The sequence below is a fragment of the Oncorhynchus gorbuscha genome, linkage group LG04 (assembly GCF_021184085.1).
Source record: "Oncorhynchus gorbuscha isolate QuinsamMale2020 ecotype Even-year linkage group LG04, OgorEven_v1.0, whole genome shotgun sequence".
Taxonomy (NCBI): Eukaryota; Metazoa; Chordata; class Actinopteri; order Salmoniformes; family Salmonidae; genus Oncorhynchus; species Oncorhynchus gorbuscha.
The window spans coordinates 41,612,273-41,630,003 of NC_060176.1; the positions used below are offsets into that span (position 1 = coordinate 41,612,273).

Below are 17,731 nucleotides of genomic sequence, written 5' to 3' on the forward strand. Positions count from 1 at the left end.
AATCTCTGTCTCACTTTTCCGATCAATTTCTTCTAAAATTGTGTGTACATCTGTATATCTAGACTTAGATTTAGCTTTCCCTGACTTAGTCGCCATACTGATTGATATATAAACAGCTGAATCTGCACATTTACCAAAACAATGCTGTGCGTAATATGCGTAGCTCCTTCCGGTATAAAACTTCAATAGCGAATGACTCTCTTTATGCCGGAGTTTACTACATGGGTTGGTCTTCCAACACATAACCATTGCATATTGCCGTTTACCTCAGCTCATTGGTTATCTACCCAGCTAGATTTCAAGACGATCAGTGGTCATTGGGTTAAAATACAGTCAATCAACGAAACAGTGGTCATATCATTGGTGCACAGTGATGTCATTACTTGTTGTCTTCAAAACGGTTTCTTTCAGTCAATACGTCCCTCGAAATGGCCCATCAGGTTTGGTTGTGTTACAAACAAACCAAACCTGATGGGCCATTTCGCAGGACGTATTGACTGAAAGAAACCGTTGTGTTACAAACAAACCAGTTGATTGCATTGAAACCAAACATGACTGGAAAAGTCATGTTTTGTGTTGGTATTTACCTGGAATTTGTCATCGAAAATGGAATGAGACGGAATTCACGACACAAGCGTTTCGCAAAATGTTTCGTGTTAGGTTATAAAAACGTATTTTATCAAACAAAAGATAATTCATTGTGTAACAATGAGTATTGGGATTGCAAACAGACGAAGATCGTCAAAGGTCAACTATTAATTTTAATGCAGTTTGTGATTTTGTTACGCCTGTGCTGGTTGAAATAGTTGTTTTTTATGGGGCTCTATCCTCAGATAATTGCATCGTATTCATTCACAGTAAATCCTTTTAAAAAATCTGACAACGCAGTTGGATTAGCAAGATTCTAGGCTTTCGATACATGTGAGACACTTGTATTTTCATGAATGTTTAATATTTATGTAGAGATCACTATATGTTGTGGAATTTCAGCCCGCTACCGGGTTCCATGCTCAGAGAGGTTAAAGGACTTATATATGGGACTATTACTAGGTCAGTGTTCTGATTAGCGACCAAGTAGACAGTTTATTTTAGGAAGATTGTGCGCACATCCAAGAAGACTGAGGCTCAACAGGAGGATGAGTTGATTCTGCGTGTCGTGACATTATCGGCTAGCCAATCAGTTAGCTAACTAGTTTTGAAGTGGAGCCCATTTTGTCTGGAGAAGTAAAGGAATGGATCCAGCGCTGTAGGAGCTGTATCTACTACGCTTTGTTTCGGGCTAAGCTGGATCATTTGGAGTTCCAATGTGGCAATTGTATGCTTCCAGAGGATTATACGATTGAAGTGGCTGCCTTGATCAAGCAGGTCACCAGTCTATGTAAGAAACTGGGAAAAATGCAGAGTGGAATGTTGACCTTTTTTCTACGCTGGTGGCTGAAAGGTGTTTGGGCTTGTTGGATGCATCTCCGCCTTCCGTTTGTCGTTGTCTGACTGGCCGGTGTTTGCATGTCATGAGCCGTGGAAGCCGAATACCCTACAAAATCAACCTTGATCAACCTTATATTTTCAAAACCCCAAAAATATGTCAGAGGGGTGTTTTCCTCAGATATAAGTGACCGTTGTCATATTGAATGTTTCAGGGATGTGCGAATACCTAAATCCAAAACCCGTCTTATCAGAAAGAGGAATTTTAAACACTTCAATGAACAAGTTCTCAAATCAAACTTGATTTGTCACGTGCCGAATACAACAAGTGTAGACTTTACCGTGACATGCTTACTTACAAGCCCTTAACCAACAGTGCAGTTCAAGAAGAAGAAAATATTTACCAAGTAGACAAAAATAAAAAGTAATAATTAAAAGTAACACAATAAGAATAACAATAACGAGGCTCTATACAGGGGGCACGGGTACCGAGTCAGTGTGCAGGGGTACAAGCTAGTTTCAGTAATCTGTAAATGCGTGTTTGGCATTTAAATGTCTCCGTGGTGCCCCCCGCATTGTTTGGGGGATGGGGAGGCCCCACCTTTACTGTACCATCAGACCTCCGTCTGGATCCGAGTACCAAACTGTACAAGCAGGATTAGGTTTGGCCTGCCAGACTCCTTGGGCCATATCATTTGTGCAAACATTGGCAGTAGAATGGCCCGTACTGAAGAGCTCAGTGACTTTCAACGTGGCTTTGTCAAATCTCTGCCCTGCTAGAGCGGCCCCTGTCAACTGTAAGTGCTGTTATTGTGAAGTGGAAACTTCTAGGAGTAACAACGGTTCAGCCGCGAAGTGGTAGGCCACACAAGCTCACAGACCGAGACCGCCGAGTGATGAAGCACGTAGTGTGTAAAAAAACGTCTCTACTCGGTTGCGACACTCACTACTGAGTTCCAAACTGCCTCAGGAAGCAACGTCAGCACAGTAACTGTTCGGCGGGAGCTTCATGAAAAAAAAAACGATCCATTGCTGCTCCTCGCAGAGTCGAATAACGCATATGTGACGATCATTATAACAATGCAGCTAAAGTGTGATTCTTTCGCGCAAAGTCAATAATTAACTCCCCCCCTTATTTAACATTGCTTGTAGGGGATGGAAGCTGCCTGTCGCACCCTGACCTTAGAGATCCTTTCAATTCTCTGTTTGGTTAGGTCAGGGTGTGACTCGGGGGTGGGAAAGTCTGTTTTTTTTCTATTTCTTTGTTTTTAGCCGTGTGTGGTTCCCAATCAGAGGCAGCTGTCGATCGTTGTCTCTGATTGGGGATCACATATAAGTTGTCATTTTCCTTTTGGGTGTTGTGGGATCTTGTTTTCTGTTTAGTGTCCGTACCTGACAGAACTGTGCGCTTTCGTTTTCACTTTTGTTATTATTATTTTTAAATAAAAGTATCATGAACACGTTCCATGCTGTGCTTTGGTCCACTCTTCCTTCTACCAACGAGAGCCGTTACACTGCCAGTGTGCTAGGCTTGTAATCTTTTAGATTTGGCAAAATGTGTGAGTTCGAATCCCCCCTACAGACAAACTTTTTTTTTTCCTCTCTGAAAATACTACACACTGCTACTCCTCAACAGCATTTGGAGAGCCATGCTTAGGCCTACAAAATGTCCAATAGGGTCAGGGTCACGGAGTCCTGTGCATCTTTGCTGCAACTTCCACTTGGAGTAGTACATGTGCGGCCATAAGCCAGGGAAAATGCAGAGCGCCAAATTGAAATAAATTACTATAAAAATCAAACATTAAATCACACATGCAAGATAGCAAATTAAAGCTACACTTATTGTGAATCCAGCCAACATGTCAGATTTCAAAAAGGCTTTTCGACGAAAGCAAACGATGCTATTATCTGAGGATAGCACCTCCGTAAACAGAGAGAAACCATATTTCAACCCTGCAGGCGTGACACAAAACACAGAAATAAAAATATAATTCATGCTTTTGACGAGCTTCTTTTGTTGGCACTCCAATATGTCCCATAAACATCACAAATGGTCCTTTTGTTTGATTAATTCCGTCGATATATATATATATATATATATATATATACGCGTTTGATCCAGAAAAACACCGGTTCCAACTTGCGCAACGTGACTACAAAATCTTTAAAAAATGACCTGTAAACTTTGCAAAACATTTCAAACTACTTTTGTAATACAAATTTAGGTATTTTTTTTACGTAAATAACCGATAAAATTGAAGACGGGATGATCTGTGTTCAATACAGGAGGAAAACAAACTGTAGCCTGCTTTCTGGTCACACGCCTCTATCTAACAGTACACTTTTTATATATATTACATTATATTTCTAAATATATATACACACTAAAGTTTGGGGTCACTTTGTCTGTCCATTAAAATAACATTAAATTGATCAGAAATGCAGTGTAGACCATTGTTAATGTTGTAAATTACTATTGTAGCTGGAAACGATTAATTTGTTTTTATTGGAATATCTACATAGGCGTACAGAGGCTCATTATCAGCAACCATCACGCCCGTGTTCCAATGGCACGTTGTGTTAGCTAATCCAAGTTTTTAATTTGAAAAGGTTAATTGATCATTAGAAAACCCTTTTGTAATTGTTAGCACAGCTGAAAACTGTTGTCATGATTAAAGAAGAAATAAAACTGGCCTTCTTTAGACTAGTTGAGTATCTGCAGCATCTGCATTTGTGGGTTCCATTACAGGCTCAAAATGTCCAGAAACAAAGACCTGAAACTCATCAGTCTATTCTTGTTCTGAGAAATGCGAGAAATTTGCCAAGAAACTGAAGATATCATACAACGCTGTATACAAATCCCTTCACAGAACAGCGCAAACGGTCTCTAACCAGAATAGAAAGTGCCTGCCAGCATGTTTCCTAGGCTAGTTAAGGATGCTATAGTTATCATGTTTAACAGGTAGGCCAGTTGAGAACAAGTTCACATTTATAACTGCGACCGGGTCAAGATAAAGCAAAGCAGTGTGACAAAAACAACACTGTGTTACACATGGGATAAACAAACGTACAGTCAATAACACAATAGAAAAATCTGTATACTGTGTGTGCAAATAAAGTAAGGAGGTAAGGCAATGAATAGACCAATAGTGGCGAAGCAATTTAGCAATTGACACTGGAGTGATATATGTGCAGATGAGGATGTGCAAGTAGAAATACTGGTGTACCTAAGAGCAGAAAAACAAATATGGGGATGAGGTAGGTAGGTAGTTGGTTGGATGGGCTATTTACAGATGTGCTGTGTACAGCTGCAGCGATCTGTAAGCTGCTCTGACAGCTGACGCTTAAAGTTAGTAAGGGAGCTATAAGTCTCCAACTTCAGTGATTTTTGCAATTAGTTTCAGTCATTGGAAGCAGAGAACTGGAAGGAAAGGCGACCAAAGGAGGTGTTTGCTTTGGGGATGACCAGTGAAATATACCTGCTGGAGCGCGTGCTACAGGTGGGTGTTGCAATGGTGACCAGTGAGCTGAGATATGGTGGAGCTTTATCTAGCAAAGACTTATAGATGATCTCGAGCCGGTGGGTTTGGCGACGAATATGTAGCGAGGACCAGCCAACGAGAGCATACAGGTCGCAGTGGTGGGTAGTATATGGGGCTTTGGTGACAAAACGGATGGCACTGTGATAGACTGCATCCCATTTGCTGAGTAGAGTGTTGGAGGCTATTTTGCAAATGACATTGCCGAAGTTATGGATCGGTAGGATAGTCAGTTTTACGAGGGTATGTTTGGCAGCATTAGTGAAGGAGGCTCTGTTGCGAAATAGGAAGCCAATTTTCGATTTAACTTTGGATTGGAGATGCTAAAAGTGAGTCTGAAAGGAGAGTTTACAGTCTAGCCAGAAACCTAGGTATTTGTAGTTGTCCACATATTCTAAGTCAGAACCGTCCATAGTGATGCTTGTCGGGCGGGCATGTGCGGACACGATCGGTTGAAGAGCATACATTTTGTTTTACTAGCATTTTAAAAGCAGTTGGAGGCCACGGAAGGAGTGTTGTATGGCGTTGAAGCTCGTTTGGAGGTTTGTTAACACAGTGTCCAAAGAGGGGCCAGATGTATTTATTATCTACCAAAAGGTTAGACTTGTTTTGAATTCTGGTACCGCTGCCCCCCACACAAGCTTGTTAGCTTGCTCTTGTCCAGGGCATTGAGGCAACTCATGTTCAAAGTTCCTCCATATTAACAGCTCCTCAGTAGGTATCTTAGCTGCTAGTTATAATTAGCTATGTAATTCAGTGAAATAATGATAGGCCTACTCCTAATATCCTAAATGCATTATAATGCGCGCCATATCATGATGCCCAGCACTTCAAGCCAACCCTCCTCCATGTCCACCACTCTCTTTCTCTCCCCACCCGCAACGTTTCAGTCGCAGCTTGCGCCCTATAGTACACTTGTAAACAAGCGTAGCAAGCTGCTCTATCCCCACTGATTTGTTGAGTAATTTAATTATTTAAATGTAAAAACAATGTCGATTTCACAGGTCAAAAAAGGAACAGAAAGTCAACGATGTAAACTGGTACTTTTGTTTTGGTTCTAAGCGGTTCAGAACTTTATTATGCTGGTCGGAACAGTGAAACGTAATGAAAACAATAGTGGTTCTGTTCAGAAGGCTCTAAATATGATCACTCTTTTGTGGCTGAGAATTTTCCTCAACAGCAGGAAATGCCAACTTGTCGTATATTCACGATTTAAAAAGGCTTCTAATGTTTGTAATTTCCACTTTAAAATGTCAGACGTAATTTTCCCTAACGGAAAATGTATCAACCCCATACATTTCCATTAATTATAATCCACATAATTCACATTTCCTGTTGCTACAGGATTATTTTCCTGCTGTAGCAGACTGTCTCAAATGAAGATCTTGCGTCTGTACAATCAATGCATATAGCCTGAGAGAGAACCATTCCATATGCACGCAAGTTATACCTCTGATATTAAGGACACACACTACACAAACACATGGTCTGACACATCTTATGCAGGTTAATTATGTGTTTTCTGGGTTTCACATTGGCCAGCTGAAAATACATGGCAGTCACAGTTTGTGCTAACAGGGCATAGAAGGGGGAGAGAGAGATGGGGAGGGAAAGTGAGAGAGAGCACTGGGTAGAGTTTGGCTTAATATTTTACAAGGAGATGTCATCAATGACGATTATCCTTCTCTCTCCCCCCCCTCTCTCTCCACCAAAGTGAAGCCCCCCCGTCATGGCATCGCCATATTTTCTCCTCCTCTTCCCCTCCCTGGGTTGGCTGTCTGCTGTGACATCATCAGGTAGGCTGCTACTACTCGCCTCACACACTCGTGTTTGTCTCATGTCATTTTTACCACTGTAGAGAGAGAGAGAGAGTGATGTGATAAAACATATGACACTCATATTGTATCTCACTGTTACTGACAGTCATCTCATACACAGTATAACACAATACCAATGTTTCTCAATCAGATCTCTTGCTCTCTTTTTGTTTGAAATCTGCAACACGTGAATCAATGTCCTTTCTTGTTTCATTCAATATTGCATAGTACACGGCATTGACGCTTGTTATCAAATGTTATGTCAGACAACAGTTGCAGAGCCCTGCATTTGCACACATTGGAAAAGGTGGGTGGTTGAGCAAACAGCAGCCTTTTCTTTTCTAGCCAGTCAAACCGCATCGGATCAGTAGTGAAGGTGGACTGGGCTGTGACAGGGACAGACAGACACACAGACGGACGGACAGAGGGACATGATGGGCTACATGTTGACCCCCCCATACAGCCCGGGAAGACATGCATTAAATATATGTTTAATAACCACTGCTACTCTAGGACAAAAAATATGTAAAACCAATTTAAACAAAATAAATCATGTGTGAAAAGAGGGGAACCACAATTGTTTTGGTATAATAACCATGTAAAATGCAGTGTCTCCTGAATGGTGCAATCTCAGGGACTATATTTCAGGAATGTCCAATTGGCCATATTTTGTTACCACATTGTTTGTTAAACTATGCTCCCAGTCTCTGAGTTCAGCATATGGAGTAACCGAGAGAGCTGGACCCGCAGTGGTGCGATGCACTGGCTGCTGCTCAAATGGACTCTGTCCATTGGAAGTGGGTTAAAGTGAACAGCTCTTGGCCAGTTTGTAGAAGCTGTTCCCTCACACAATGGTGGGGTCAATCTGAGTGATCGAGAATGTCTCTCTCTGTGCCTGTCTGGTAGTGGTTTAACAGGACTCACTCCCATAGGGAGTCCTCAATTCTCTCCTCTGCCTTTTCTCCTATTCTCCTCCTTTTCTCCTCCAAGTTATGAGTCTCTGTTGGCCACCTGTCTTTGGAAGGAGAGAGGAGAGGGATCCCACACAGGAATCTCTCTCCTCTCACACTAGTACATGTAGACTATGGGATGAAATTAAGCCTCACTTTGTTTCTGGACTTTTAGAAAGTTAGATGCGGGTATGGATACGCTTCAGGCAGGTGACAGAACATGTAGAACATGTCATTTTAACCATTTGAAAAGTTTGCTTATTGGCTACGTAACGAGAATCATAACAGGTCTGGTGCTTACTACTGTTCTTTCTTAATTTTCAAATGGTCACTAGTGAGCTCTCTCTGGTTTTGAGTTCTTGACATGCATTACTGAAGTGTTAGGAATATGCAGCACCGTGCAACTGGGGGCACCTAAAATGATGCACAAATAGTTGAATGCTAGTGTCGGTCGTTAACCTGTGGTCCTTAGTTCCCCTGGGAATAGGCTGCCCCCCCCCCCCCGTAACTGCTGCAAACACTTTTATCGCTTCCAGTTTACAAAAACTACTGATACCATCTAGATAACGACGGGTCCTCAAACAAAGGCTGTGTACCAAATGGCAATTTATACCCTATACTGTAGTGCAGTACTTTTGACCAGAGCCCTATGGGGAATAGGGTGTCATTTGGGACGCTGTCATGGGCTGAGTATTCTCCGGGAACCACAGAGTTCTGTATTCGTTTGATTGGTTGCCAACGACTGCTGTGCTATGGCAAACTGGCCTGTGTTCCTCAACAACCGTGAAACATCTGTACACAAAGAACAGCTGCTGATAGTGGGAGCAAACACACACTCCTAACTTACAGACCCCAGTCTTTCCTTTCAGCAGCCCTGATGAAGATGATGATGATGTGCGGGTGCACGTGTGCTTCTAGTCCTAATAAAGGTCCCCGTCATAGTTTATTACCCCAACCTGTAAGAGAAATTATAAGTGCCCACATGAACAAATTCTACAGTTTACTATAGAATCCTACAGTTCTTACTATGGAATTCTATAGTAAACTATATAATACTATACTACACACTGTATTATCTCTTGATCATGTGTAGAAGTTACTATAGAATGTTGGTGGTATACTGTAGAATGCTACAGTAAATACTACAGTAATTTCCGCAAAGATACTGCAGTCTGCAAAAATACTACATTTTTAACTACAGTATAGCAAAATAATACAGTTGGCCATAGACCTAAAAATTGTCAAAGACCCCAGCCACCCCAGTAATGGACTGTTCTCTCTACTACCACATGGCAAGCGGTACCGGAGTGCCAAGTCTGGAGGACAAAAAGGCATCTCAGGTAGTCAGTTTTTACCCCTGAAGCCATAAGATGTTATGCGGGTGAATGAGGACCCAAAATGTTCAAATTGTTCATAAAACAGAGTTTTTAATCCAGTAAAGTTACTTTACAAACAAAAGGCATAATACTATTCAGTAATGACATGAGAACAGACTGGAGACTTGATCAAGAACTGCAGGTTGCCTCGGGCAGGCACTTGAACGTAGCAGACTCAGACACCTGCTCACCACGCAGCATCTGAGGGAAACACGACAAACGACAGGGCAATACATAGACACAGCACGGTGAATAATAGACAAGGATCCGACAGGACAGGAACGGAAAACAAGGGAAGAAATAGGGACTCTAATCAGGGGAAAAGATAAGGAACAGGTGTGGGAAGACTAAATGATTGATTAGGGAATAGGAACAGCTGGGAGCAGGAAATACGGAACGACCTAGAGAGAAGAGAGAGCCCAGAGGAGTGAGAGAGGGAGGGGGAGAGAGAGGGATAGAAAGAGGGAAAGAACCTAATAAGACCAGCAGAGGGAAACGAATAGAAGGGGAAGCACAGGGACAAGACATGATAATCAATGACAAAACATGACATAAGATACCTGAACAGGTAATCAAATGGCTACCCAGACTATTTGCACTGTGTGCCCCTCCCCCATCCCCTCTTGTACGCTGCTGCTACTCTCTGTTTATCAATAATTGGGAAACCTACATGCCAAGTATAGACCAAATGGTGTTACCGACAGGTTCTAGAAAAGAGCAGAAGCGCTGAGCTATCCATTCAGACCCCTGTCCTACCTACAGGTTATGGAAAATTTGCTCTAAAGGAGAAAGCTTCCAATTCTATGTCAGTGATGATAATAAAACACAGACACAACAGTAAATATGCAAAAACACTACAGTAAATACTACAGTCTGCAAAAACACTACAGTAAATACTACAGTCTGCAAAAACACTACAGTAAATACTACAGAATACCACAATCTGTAAAAACATTACATGAATTACTATAGTATATTCTACAGTTTTTTTACTACAGTATTTCTACTATAGTTAACTGTAAATACTACAGTATACTACATTAAATACTACAGTCTGCAAAAACACTACAGTGAATACTATAGTATTTTTTTATGTGGGTATGTTTTGTTTAGAAAACTCTAGGGCCTATGTCATGGAAATTCAGTACTGAGAGAGACTTGGTCTCGGTAATTTCTTCAAACAATCATCTTTATTTAATATCAATTCATTTTTGCAATAATGAGACCGTCAGCCCACCAGTCTTGACTGACTGTTAGGCTGAGAGTCTATAAAGACCATAAAACACAGCATTAGCAGGACAGAAATATATCTTACTGTTCGTTAAGTAAATAATTGTTACATAGCCAACAAGTAAGGTGAATACATAATTTTTCCCTCACACCTATTGCAACCATTGATGGCCACCAGCTGATTCCTCGTTTAAACGGTCAGTACACACTAACATCACCAGCACAGCTGATCTCAATTACAACCAGCATGGGCCACTGATTTACCTCTCCTAATACAATTACAACCAGCATTGGCCACTGATTTACCTCTCCTAATACAATTACAACCAGCATTGGCCACTGATTTACCTCTCCTAATACAATTACAACCAGCATTGGCCACTGATTTACCTCTCCTAATACAATTACAACCAGCATTGGCCACTGATTTACCTCTCCTAATACAATTACAACCAGCATTGGCCACTGATTTACCTCTCCTAATACAATTACAACCAGCATTGGCCACTGATTTACCTCTCCTAATACAATTACAACCAGCATTGGCCACTGATTTACCTCTCCTAATACAATTACAACCAGCATTGGCCACTGATTTACCTCTCCTAATACAATTACAACCAGCATTGGCCACTGATTTACCTCTCCTAATACAATTACAACCAGCATTGGCCACTGATTTACCTCTCCTAATACAATTACAACCAGCATTGGCCACTGATTTACCTCTCCTAATACAATTACAACCAGCATTGGCCACTGATTTACCTCTCCTAATACAATTACAACCAGCATTGGCCACTGATTTACCTCTCCTAATACAATTACAACCAGCATTGGCCACTGATTTACCTCTCCTAATACAATTACAACCAGCATTGGCCACTGATTTACCTCTCCTAATACAATTACAACCAGCATTGGCCACTGATTTATCTCTCCTAATACAATTACAACCAGCATTGGCCACTGATTTACCTCTCCTAATACAATTACAACCAGCATTGGCCACTGATTTACCTCTCCTAATACAATTACAACCAGCATTGGCCACTGATTTACCTCTCCTAATACAATTACAACCAGCATTGGCCACTGATTTACCTCTCCTAATACAATTACAACCAGCATTGGCCACTGATTTACCTCTCCTAATACAATTACAACCAGCATTGGCCACTGATTTACCTCTCCTAATACAATTACAACCAGCATTGGCCACTGATTTACCTCTCCTAATACAATTACAACCAGCATTGGCCACTGATTTACCTCTCCTAATACAATTACAACCAGCATTGGCCACTGATTTACCTCTCCTAATACAATTACAACCAGCATTGGCCACTGATTTACCTCTCCTAATACAATTACAACCAGCATTGGCCACTGATTTACCTCTCCTAATACAGATGTCAGGGTTATCTTTTAGTCCTCATTGCAACCAACATTTGTCAAGACAATTTTGCCCTCAATTTGATCCTGAGGGTGATATATCTCTTTGAAAATCATTCCCGTACAACTGAAATAAAGTATTTCCTTTTTTGTGAAAATGAATGGAAAACTAATGTTGGTGTAGCCTACTCATATTATTTTATTTGTTTCCAATTTATGTTATTCACTCAATAGGCTACAACGGTCTTTAAAATACGTTTCTGGTATGGCCATTTCTTATCAAGATTGGGTGTAAAATATCCCAGGACTGTCGATATTTGTAACTAAATAAAGTTTTTAATAAATTATTTGCCATTGTTATGATTATACAGATGACAGAATAGGTAGAGGGCAGAACACACACTGCTCCCCTACCAAATCAAACCCATCCCAACCCCCCTCCCCAATTCTCTAACAGAGCCCCACCCCAAAACCAGACTTTAAGCAGGCATGATATACAATGAGTAATAATCAAATGGGTTGGTTTACTGAGGGTTATGAAGTATATTAATTATAAAGACGTCTGATGTTGAAAAAGAATAACGTTTTTTTTTTTATGAAACCAGTTTGATCTGTGGTGATATTGGAAGGACTGACTCAAAATGGCAAGCAGTCATCTTAGAAACTACCTTTACATTAAAATTCAGTAAAGAAATCGGCCTATATGAACCACACTCAAGAGGTTTGTTTTCCTTTTTCCAAATAAGTTAAATATATTCTCGTCTCATTGTTGAGGGTAAAGAGTTTGAGGAGACTGATTCCTCAAATACGGAAAGCAAGAGAGGAGAGTTGATCTGAGAATGTTTTTCAAGAATTTGCTCGGAAATCCGGCAGGTTGAAGAGATTTACCACAAGGCATATATTTAATTGTCAACGCAATCTCTCCTGCAGAGCACTGTTCTTCTTATTCAACAGCACTCTCAGGCTCCACTGTAGGTATGCCTAAGAACTCAAAAGGTGTTGATTTAAGGTGGTATTACCAGCGGATTCCGAAGTGTTTAATTTTGAGTAAAAGTTATGAAAGCATGAATTGACCCCTAAATGATCAATACATTTGTTACCCAGCTCGTCAGTCATCTCAGGAATGGTTTGATTTGCGGTTCTCTGACGCAGCTGGTGTGCTGGCATTTTCTCCGGTTTCTCTCCGTGTTCGTAGTTTTTGCATCGAGATTTGCTCATTCGATTTTCAGCTTGTCGAGTTGAAAGAAGATCAAACTCTCCGAAGTGGCAAACGTTGTTTTAGGAAATCTGCAGATCTGCAGAATATGCCATATACAAATCCAAGATTTGATTTGTAAATTCCCCTAGGCGTTGCATATTGCACTTCTTTAATCCTGCACTGTTCGAAATAAATTGGTCATCTAAGATAAGCCTTTGTTGATTCCCATACTATTTTAGGAGACATTCCAGAGTTTTGAAATTGCTCCATTTGAGATGATATAAAAGCGACAAAGGTTTCTTCTGATAACAAGGGCGATAATTAGGCTGTGTATTTGGTAGAAGTAGTTTCATAGTAAGCGGAGAATGATCCAAAATTACTATGGCTTGGTAATCACACTCCGTGATAAGTGGCAGAAATCTATTGTCTAGGACAAAGTAGTCTATACGTGAGAAGGTCTTATGAACGGGTGAGAAAAGCATAATACTCCCTAGCTGTGGCATTGCAGAAACACCCACGCATCAGATATGCCATATGTCTTAAGAAATAGCTGAGTTGTGGATACTGTCTTGGATGAAGATGATACTTTAGGAACGCTACGATCCAGATTGGGCGACATTACCCAATTCATATCACCACCTAGTATTGGGTGGTGTGTGTCCATATTAGGTCATTGAGAAAATACATTTGTGAAGAATGAACTGTTATCCAATTTGGTGCGTAGATGTTAGACAAGAAAACAACAGTCTTCCCACTACAAAAATGAAACAGCCGGTTGAGTCTGCCTCTACAGTTGACATTGCGAACGGTATGTTTTTACTAATTCAAATAGCAGCTCCTTTAGTTTTAGAATGAACGTTGGAATGGTATGATTGACCGATCCACCCTCCTTTGAAACGAGAGTGGTCGAAAGTACGGAGATGTCTCCTGAAGAATGGCGGATATCCACTTTAAGGTGATTTTAATTGAGAGAGCCCTTTTTCGTTTCACTGGGTGACTTAACATTCCAGCTAGCAAAAGTGACAGAGCAACCAGCCGTCCCTCTCGTGATATTAGGCCTAGCCATGTAAAGTCAGGTGGGAAAAGGATAGAGACCAGATTACAATAACAACTGATCCATTAAACATTTGTCCAAACATTCAACAACAAAAAAGTTGAAGGAAAAAAAAAAACATACTCTGAAGTCTGGTATGAAAAAGAAAACCCACCCTGGTCATTTAATAGAATAAGGTAACTGCTAATCCCCACGCAAAGATATCCTTACATAATGTTCTTGTAGTGGGGAACAATACACCTATCGAGTAGAGAGCCCTGCTGAGATGAGATAGTGAAGGATTTTAAAAACAAGTTGTGCATAATAAATAAATAAGAAATACTAATCTACAATCCAAAACTAGGCTGTTTTTAAAAGAAAGTATAAAACATTTTATAAGCCACATCTTACAGCAATTTCACTAAGTTAGTAGCAACATCTTTAAAGTAATGACAAAGTACAGTTCTATTATTAGGTTATCTACACTGGATATGGGTACCATCGATAAATAGAAATGAGCAGCTTCATGGTAATAAAATAACACGTTGACACAAAGGGAGAATTGACTCACCAGAACTTAGGCACTTAACGTTACCTAATAATAACAATCTCAACTGATACCACTGGCAACGCTATACAGTATCTACAAAAGAGAGACTGAGTCTGCATTGGTAGCCCCATTCGTCCATTACCCTAATTGCCAAATAGGTAAACATTCAGCCATTTGCTTCATCTGACCTCTGTAGAACGTTCACCTTTATGAAGGCCATCGCTTTATGGGGGTCTTGGAACTCTTTCTCAGAGCCGTTGTATGTTATGTGGCTTTTCCTGCCCGGCTCCATATCATACCGAACGTCGGTCCGTCCACGCAGCAGACTCTTGACATCATTGAAAGAGGCACGGTCATGCTGGGGGGCATAGTCTGGGAAGATGGAGATGGGTGCTCTGTTGCATCGAAGTGGGTCAAATTCTCTGGCACGCCGAAGAGCATCAGTACAATCCTGATACTAGTGTAGTTGAGCCACAATGACGCAAGGTTTTCCGCCAGGCTTTCTTACTTGAGAGCCCTGATATGAGCGATCTACAAGGACGTCTTTATCCAATTTGAGGGCTTCCATCAATAACATTGAGACAGATGAAGTAGAACTTGAGCCCGGGTCCTCCGATACCCTGATATTGGATCTTTGCATATAACCTTGTAAATATATGCATTGTTCCTTAAGGCTAGCCACATGGTTTGTTGTGTTGTCTGAGCATGTTGACAAGCCTTGTTCCATGTTGGAGACAGTTTTCTTAACTCTTTTGGGATAGGGGGCAGCATTTTCACTTTTGGATGAATAGCTTGCCCAGAGTGAACAGCCTCCTACTCTGTCGCATATGCTAATATATACATATCATTATTAGTATTGGATAGAAAACACTCTGAAGTTTCTAAAACTGTTTGAATGATGTATGTGAGTATAACAGAACTCATATGGCAGGCAAAAACCTGAGAAAAGAAGAACCTCCAACCAGGAAGTGGGAAATCTGAGGTTTGTAGTTTTTCAAAGCTTGGCCTACCGAATACACAGTGTCTATGGAGTTAAGTTGCACTTCCACTAGATGTCAACCGTCTTTAGACATGAGCCCCTCCTTTATAGGCTTCTGCTATAAAGGAGGGGCTCATGAGACCTGTTTTGAGTCAGTGGTCTGGCAGAGTTTCTCAGGCTCGTGATGATCGCTTTCCGACAGAGTTAGCTCTCGTTCCAGTGCTTTTCTTCAGACATAGGAATTCTCCGGTTGGAACATTATTGATGGTTTATGTTAAACATCCTAAAGATTGATTCCATACATCGTTTGACTTGTTTCTACGACCTGTAATGGAACGTTTTGAGTTTTTGTCTGGACTAAGTGCTCGCGCCTCATGAAGATGGATTACTGGGCTGAACACGCTAACAACAGGTGGCTATTTAGACATAAATGCTGGACTTTATTGAGCAAATCAGTAATTTATTGTTGAACTGGGATTCCTGGGAATGCCTTCTGATGAAGATCATCAAAGGTAAGTTAATATTTATATTGTTAACTTCTGCTCTGAGCGCCGTTCTCAGATTATGCTTTTTCCGTAAAGTTTAAAAACAAATCTGACACAGACTTCTCCTTAATGCAACCGCTATCTTTAATTCTGTGAATAACACTAGTATATTTTATCAATGTTTATTATGAGTATTTCTGCAAAATCACTGGATGTTTTGGAATCAAAACATTACTGCACATAATGCACCAATGTAAACTGCAATGTTTGGATATAAACATGCACATTATCGAACAAAACATACATGTATTGTGTAACATTATGTCCTATGAGTGTCATTTGATGAAGATCATCAAAGGTTAGTGATTAATTTTATCTATATTTCTGCTTTTTGTGACTCCTATCTTTGGCTGGGAAAATGGCTGTGTTTTGTTTTACTTGGCGGTGATCTAACATAATCATATGTTGTGCTTTCGCTGTAAAGTATTTTTGAAATCGGACACGATGGGTAGTGTCATGTCTTTACTATCATTAAATTGAAGACTTATAGTTTTTTTTAATCAAAGATTCTCTGTAATTAACTAGGAAGTCGGGGCACCAGTGAAAAATATTCAGATTACAAGGTTATAATTTCCTAATATAACCTTTTAGATATTTTCATATCTGATCCATAGTCCTCTGATTTAATGAATGATTTACTTTACCTCACGTTAGTCTCATTCCAAATGTCGTAAATTGTTGGTTATCTGCACAAACCCAGTCTTCACTATGAGTCATCCATACATCAATTGTCTTAAATAATTTATTTATTACAAAGTAATTCACAGAAATGCATAAACAAATAGTAAATATGGTTACAAGGAATGATAGGAGAATGAGCCCTAGTGGGCTAAACCGGCATGGCGGCTTGTTAGACAAAAGGGGAAGTGGGGGTAAACTAAAAAGTCACTACAGAGTTAATAATTATAACAATTGAAATGCTAATCCTTTACGCATGGACGCTCACTCATTCGGGAACTTGCAATCAAAATATATATTTACGCTCAGTGTGTCGTCTTGATTGCTGGTGAAAAGTTTGTTTCTTTTGTAGAATTGTCCGTCTCTCTGTTGCGGTTAAATGGAATAGTTCAGAGTGACATTCATTCGTTTCATTATAGAATTAATGTTTCGACGGTTGTCGTTCTTTGCGTTCAATGATACCGAATTCCTAGCTGCAGACTAGTAATTCATATCAAAGACTTGTTCTTATTCTGTCGGTATCGATAGTCTAAGAGTTTAACCACGTGGTATGGTTAAAAGATTCAGCAATGGTCTACAACCTTTGTCCTCCCCTAATGGAGAAAAACATGGTCTGGTGATAATTTCTCAAAGTTGGGTTTTATTCGGAAAAGGGGATGTCCCAGGATGCCTGAACCTAACTGGGCTCAGGGGCGGTCCTCTGATTGAGTTCAAATCAAAAGGGAATTGTGTTTTCCTTCATTAAACAGTCAAATCATACACTGCTCAAAAAATCTGAATGAATGAAATATTCTTATTAAATACTTTTTTCTTTACATAGTTGAATGTGCTGACAACAAAATCACACAAATTATCAATGGAAATCAAATTTATCAACCCATGGAGGTCTGGATTTGGAGTCACACTCAAAATTAAAGTGGAAAACCACACTACAGGCTGATCCAACTTTGATGTAATGTCCTTAAAACAAGTCAAAATGATGCCCAGTAGTGTGTGTGGCCTCCACGTGCCTGTAT

General features: G+C 40.3%; 1 protein-coding gene across 1 annotated transcript in view; it reads left to right on the forward strand.

Moving 5' to 3' along the window:
* ghra (growth hormone receptor a) overlaps nt 1-17,731 on the forward strand; it is a 108,900-nt gene that overhangs the window by 16,689 nt on the left and 74,480 nt on the right. The window contains 1 exon segment of the mRNA XM_046346803.1: nt 6,679-6,760. Within this exon segment, the coding sequence (XP_046202759.1) occupies nt 6,694-6,760 (67 nt within the window). The 5' untranslated portion in view covers nt 6,679-6,693.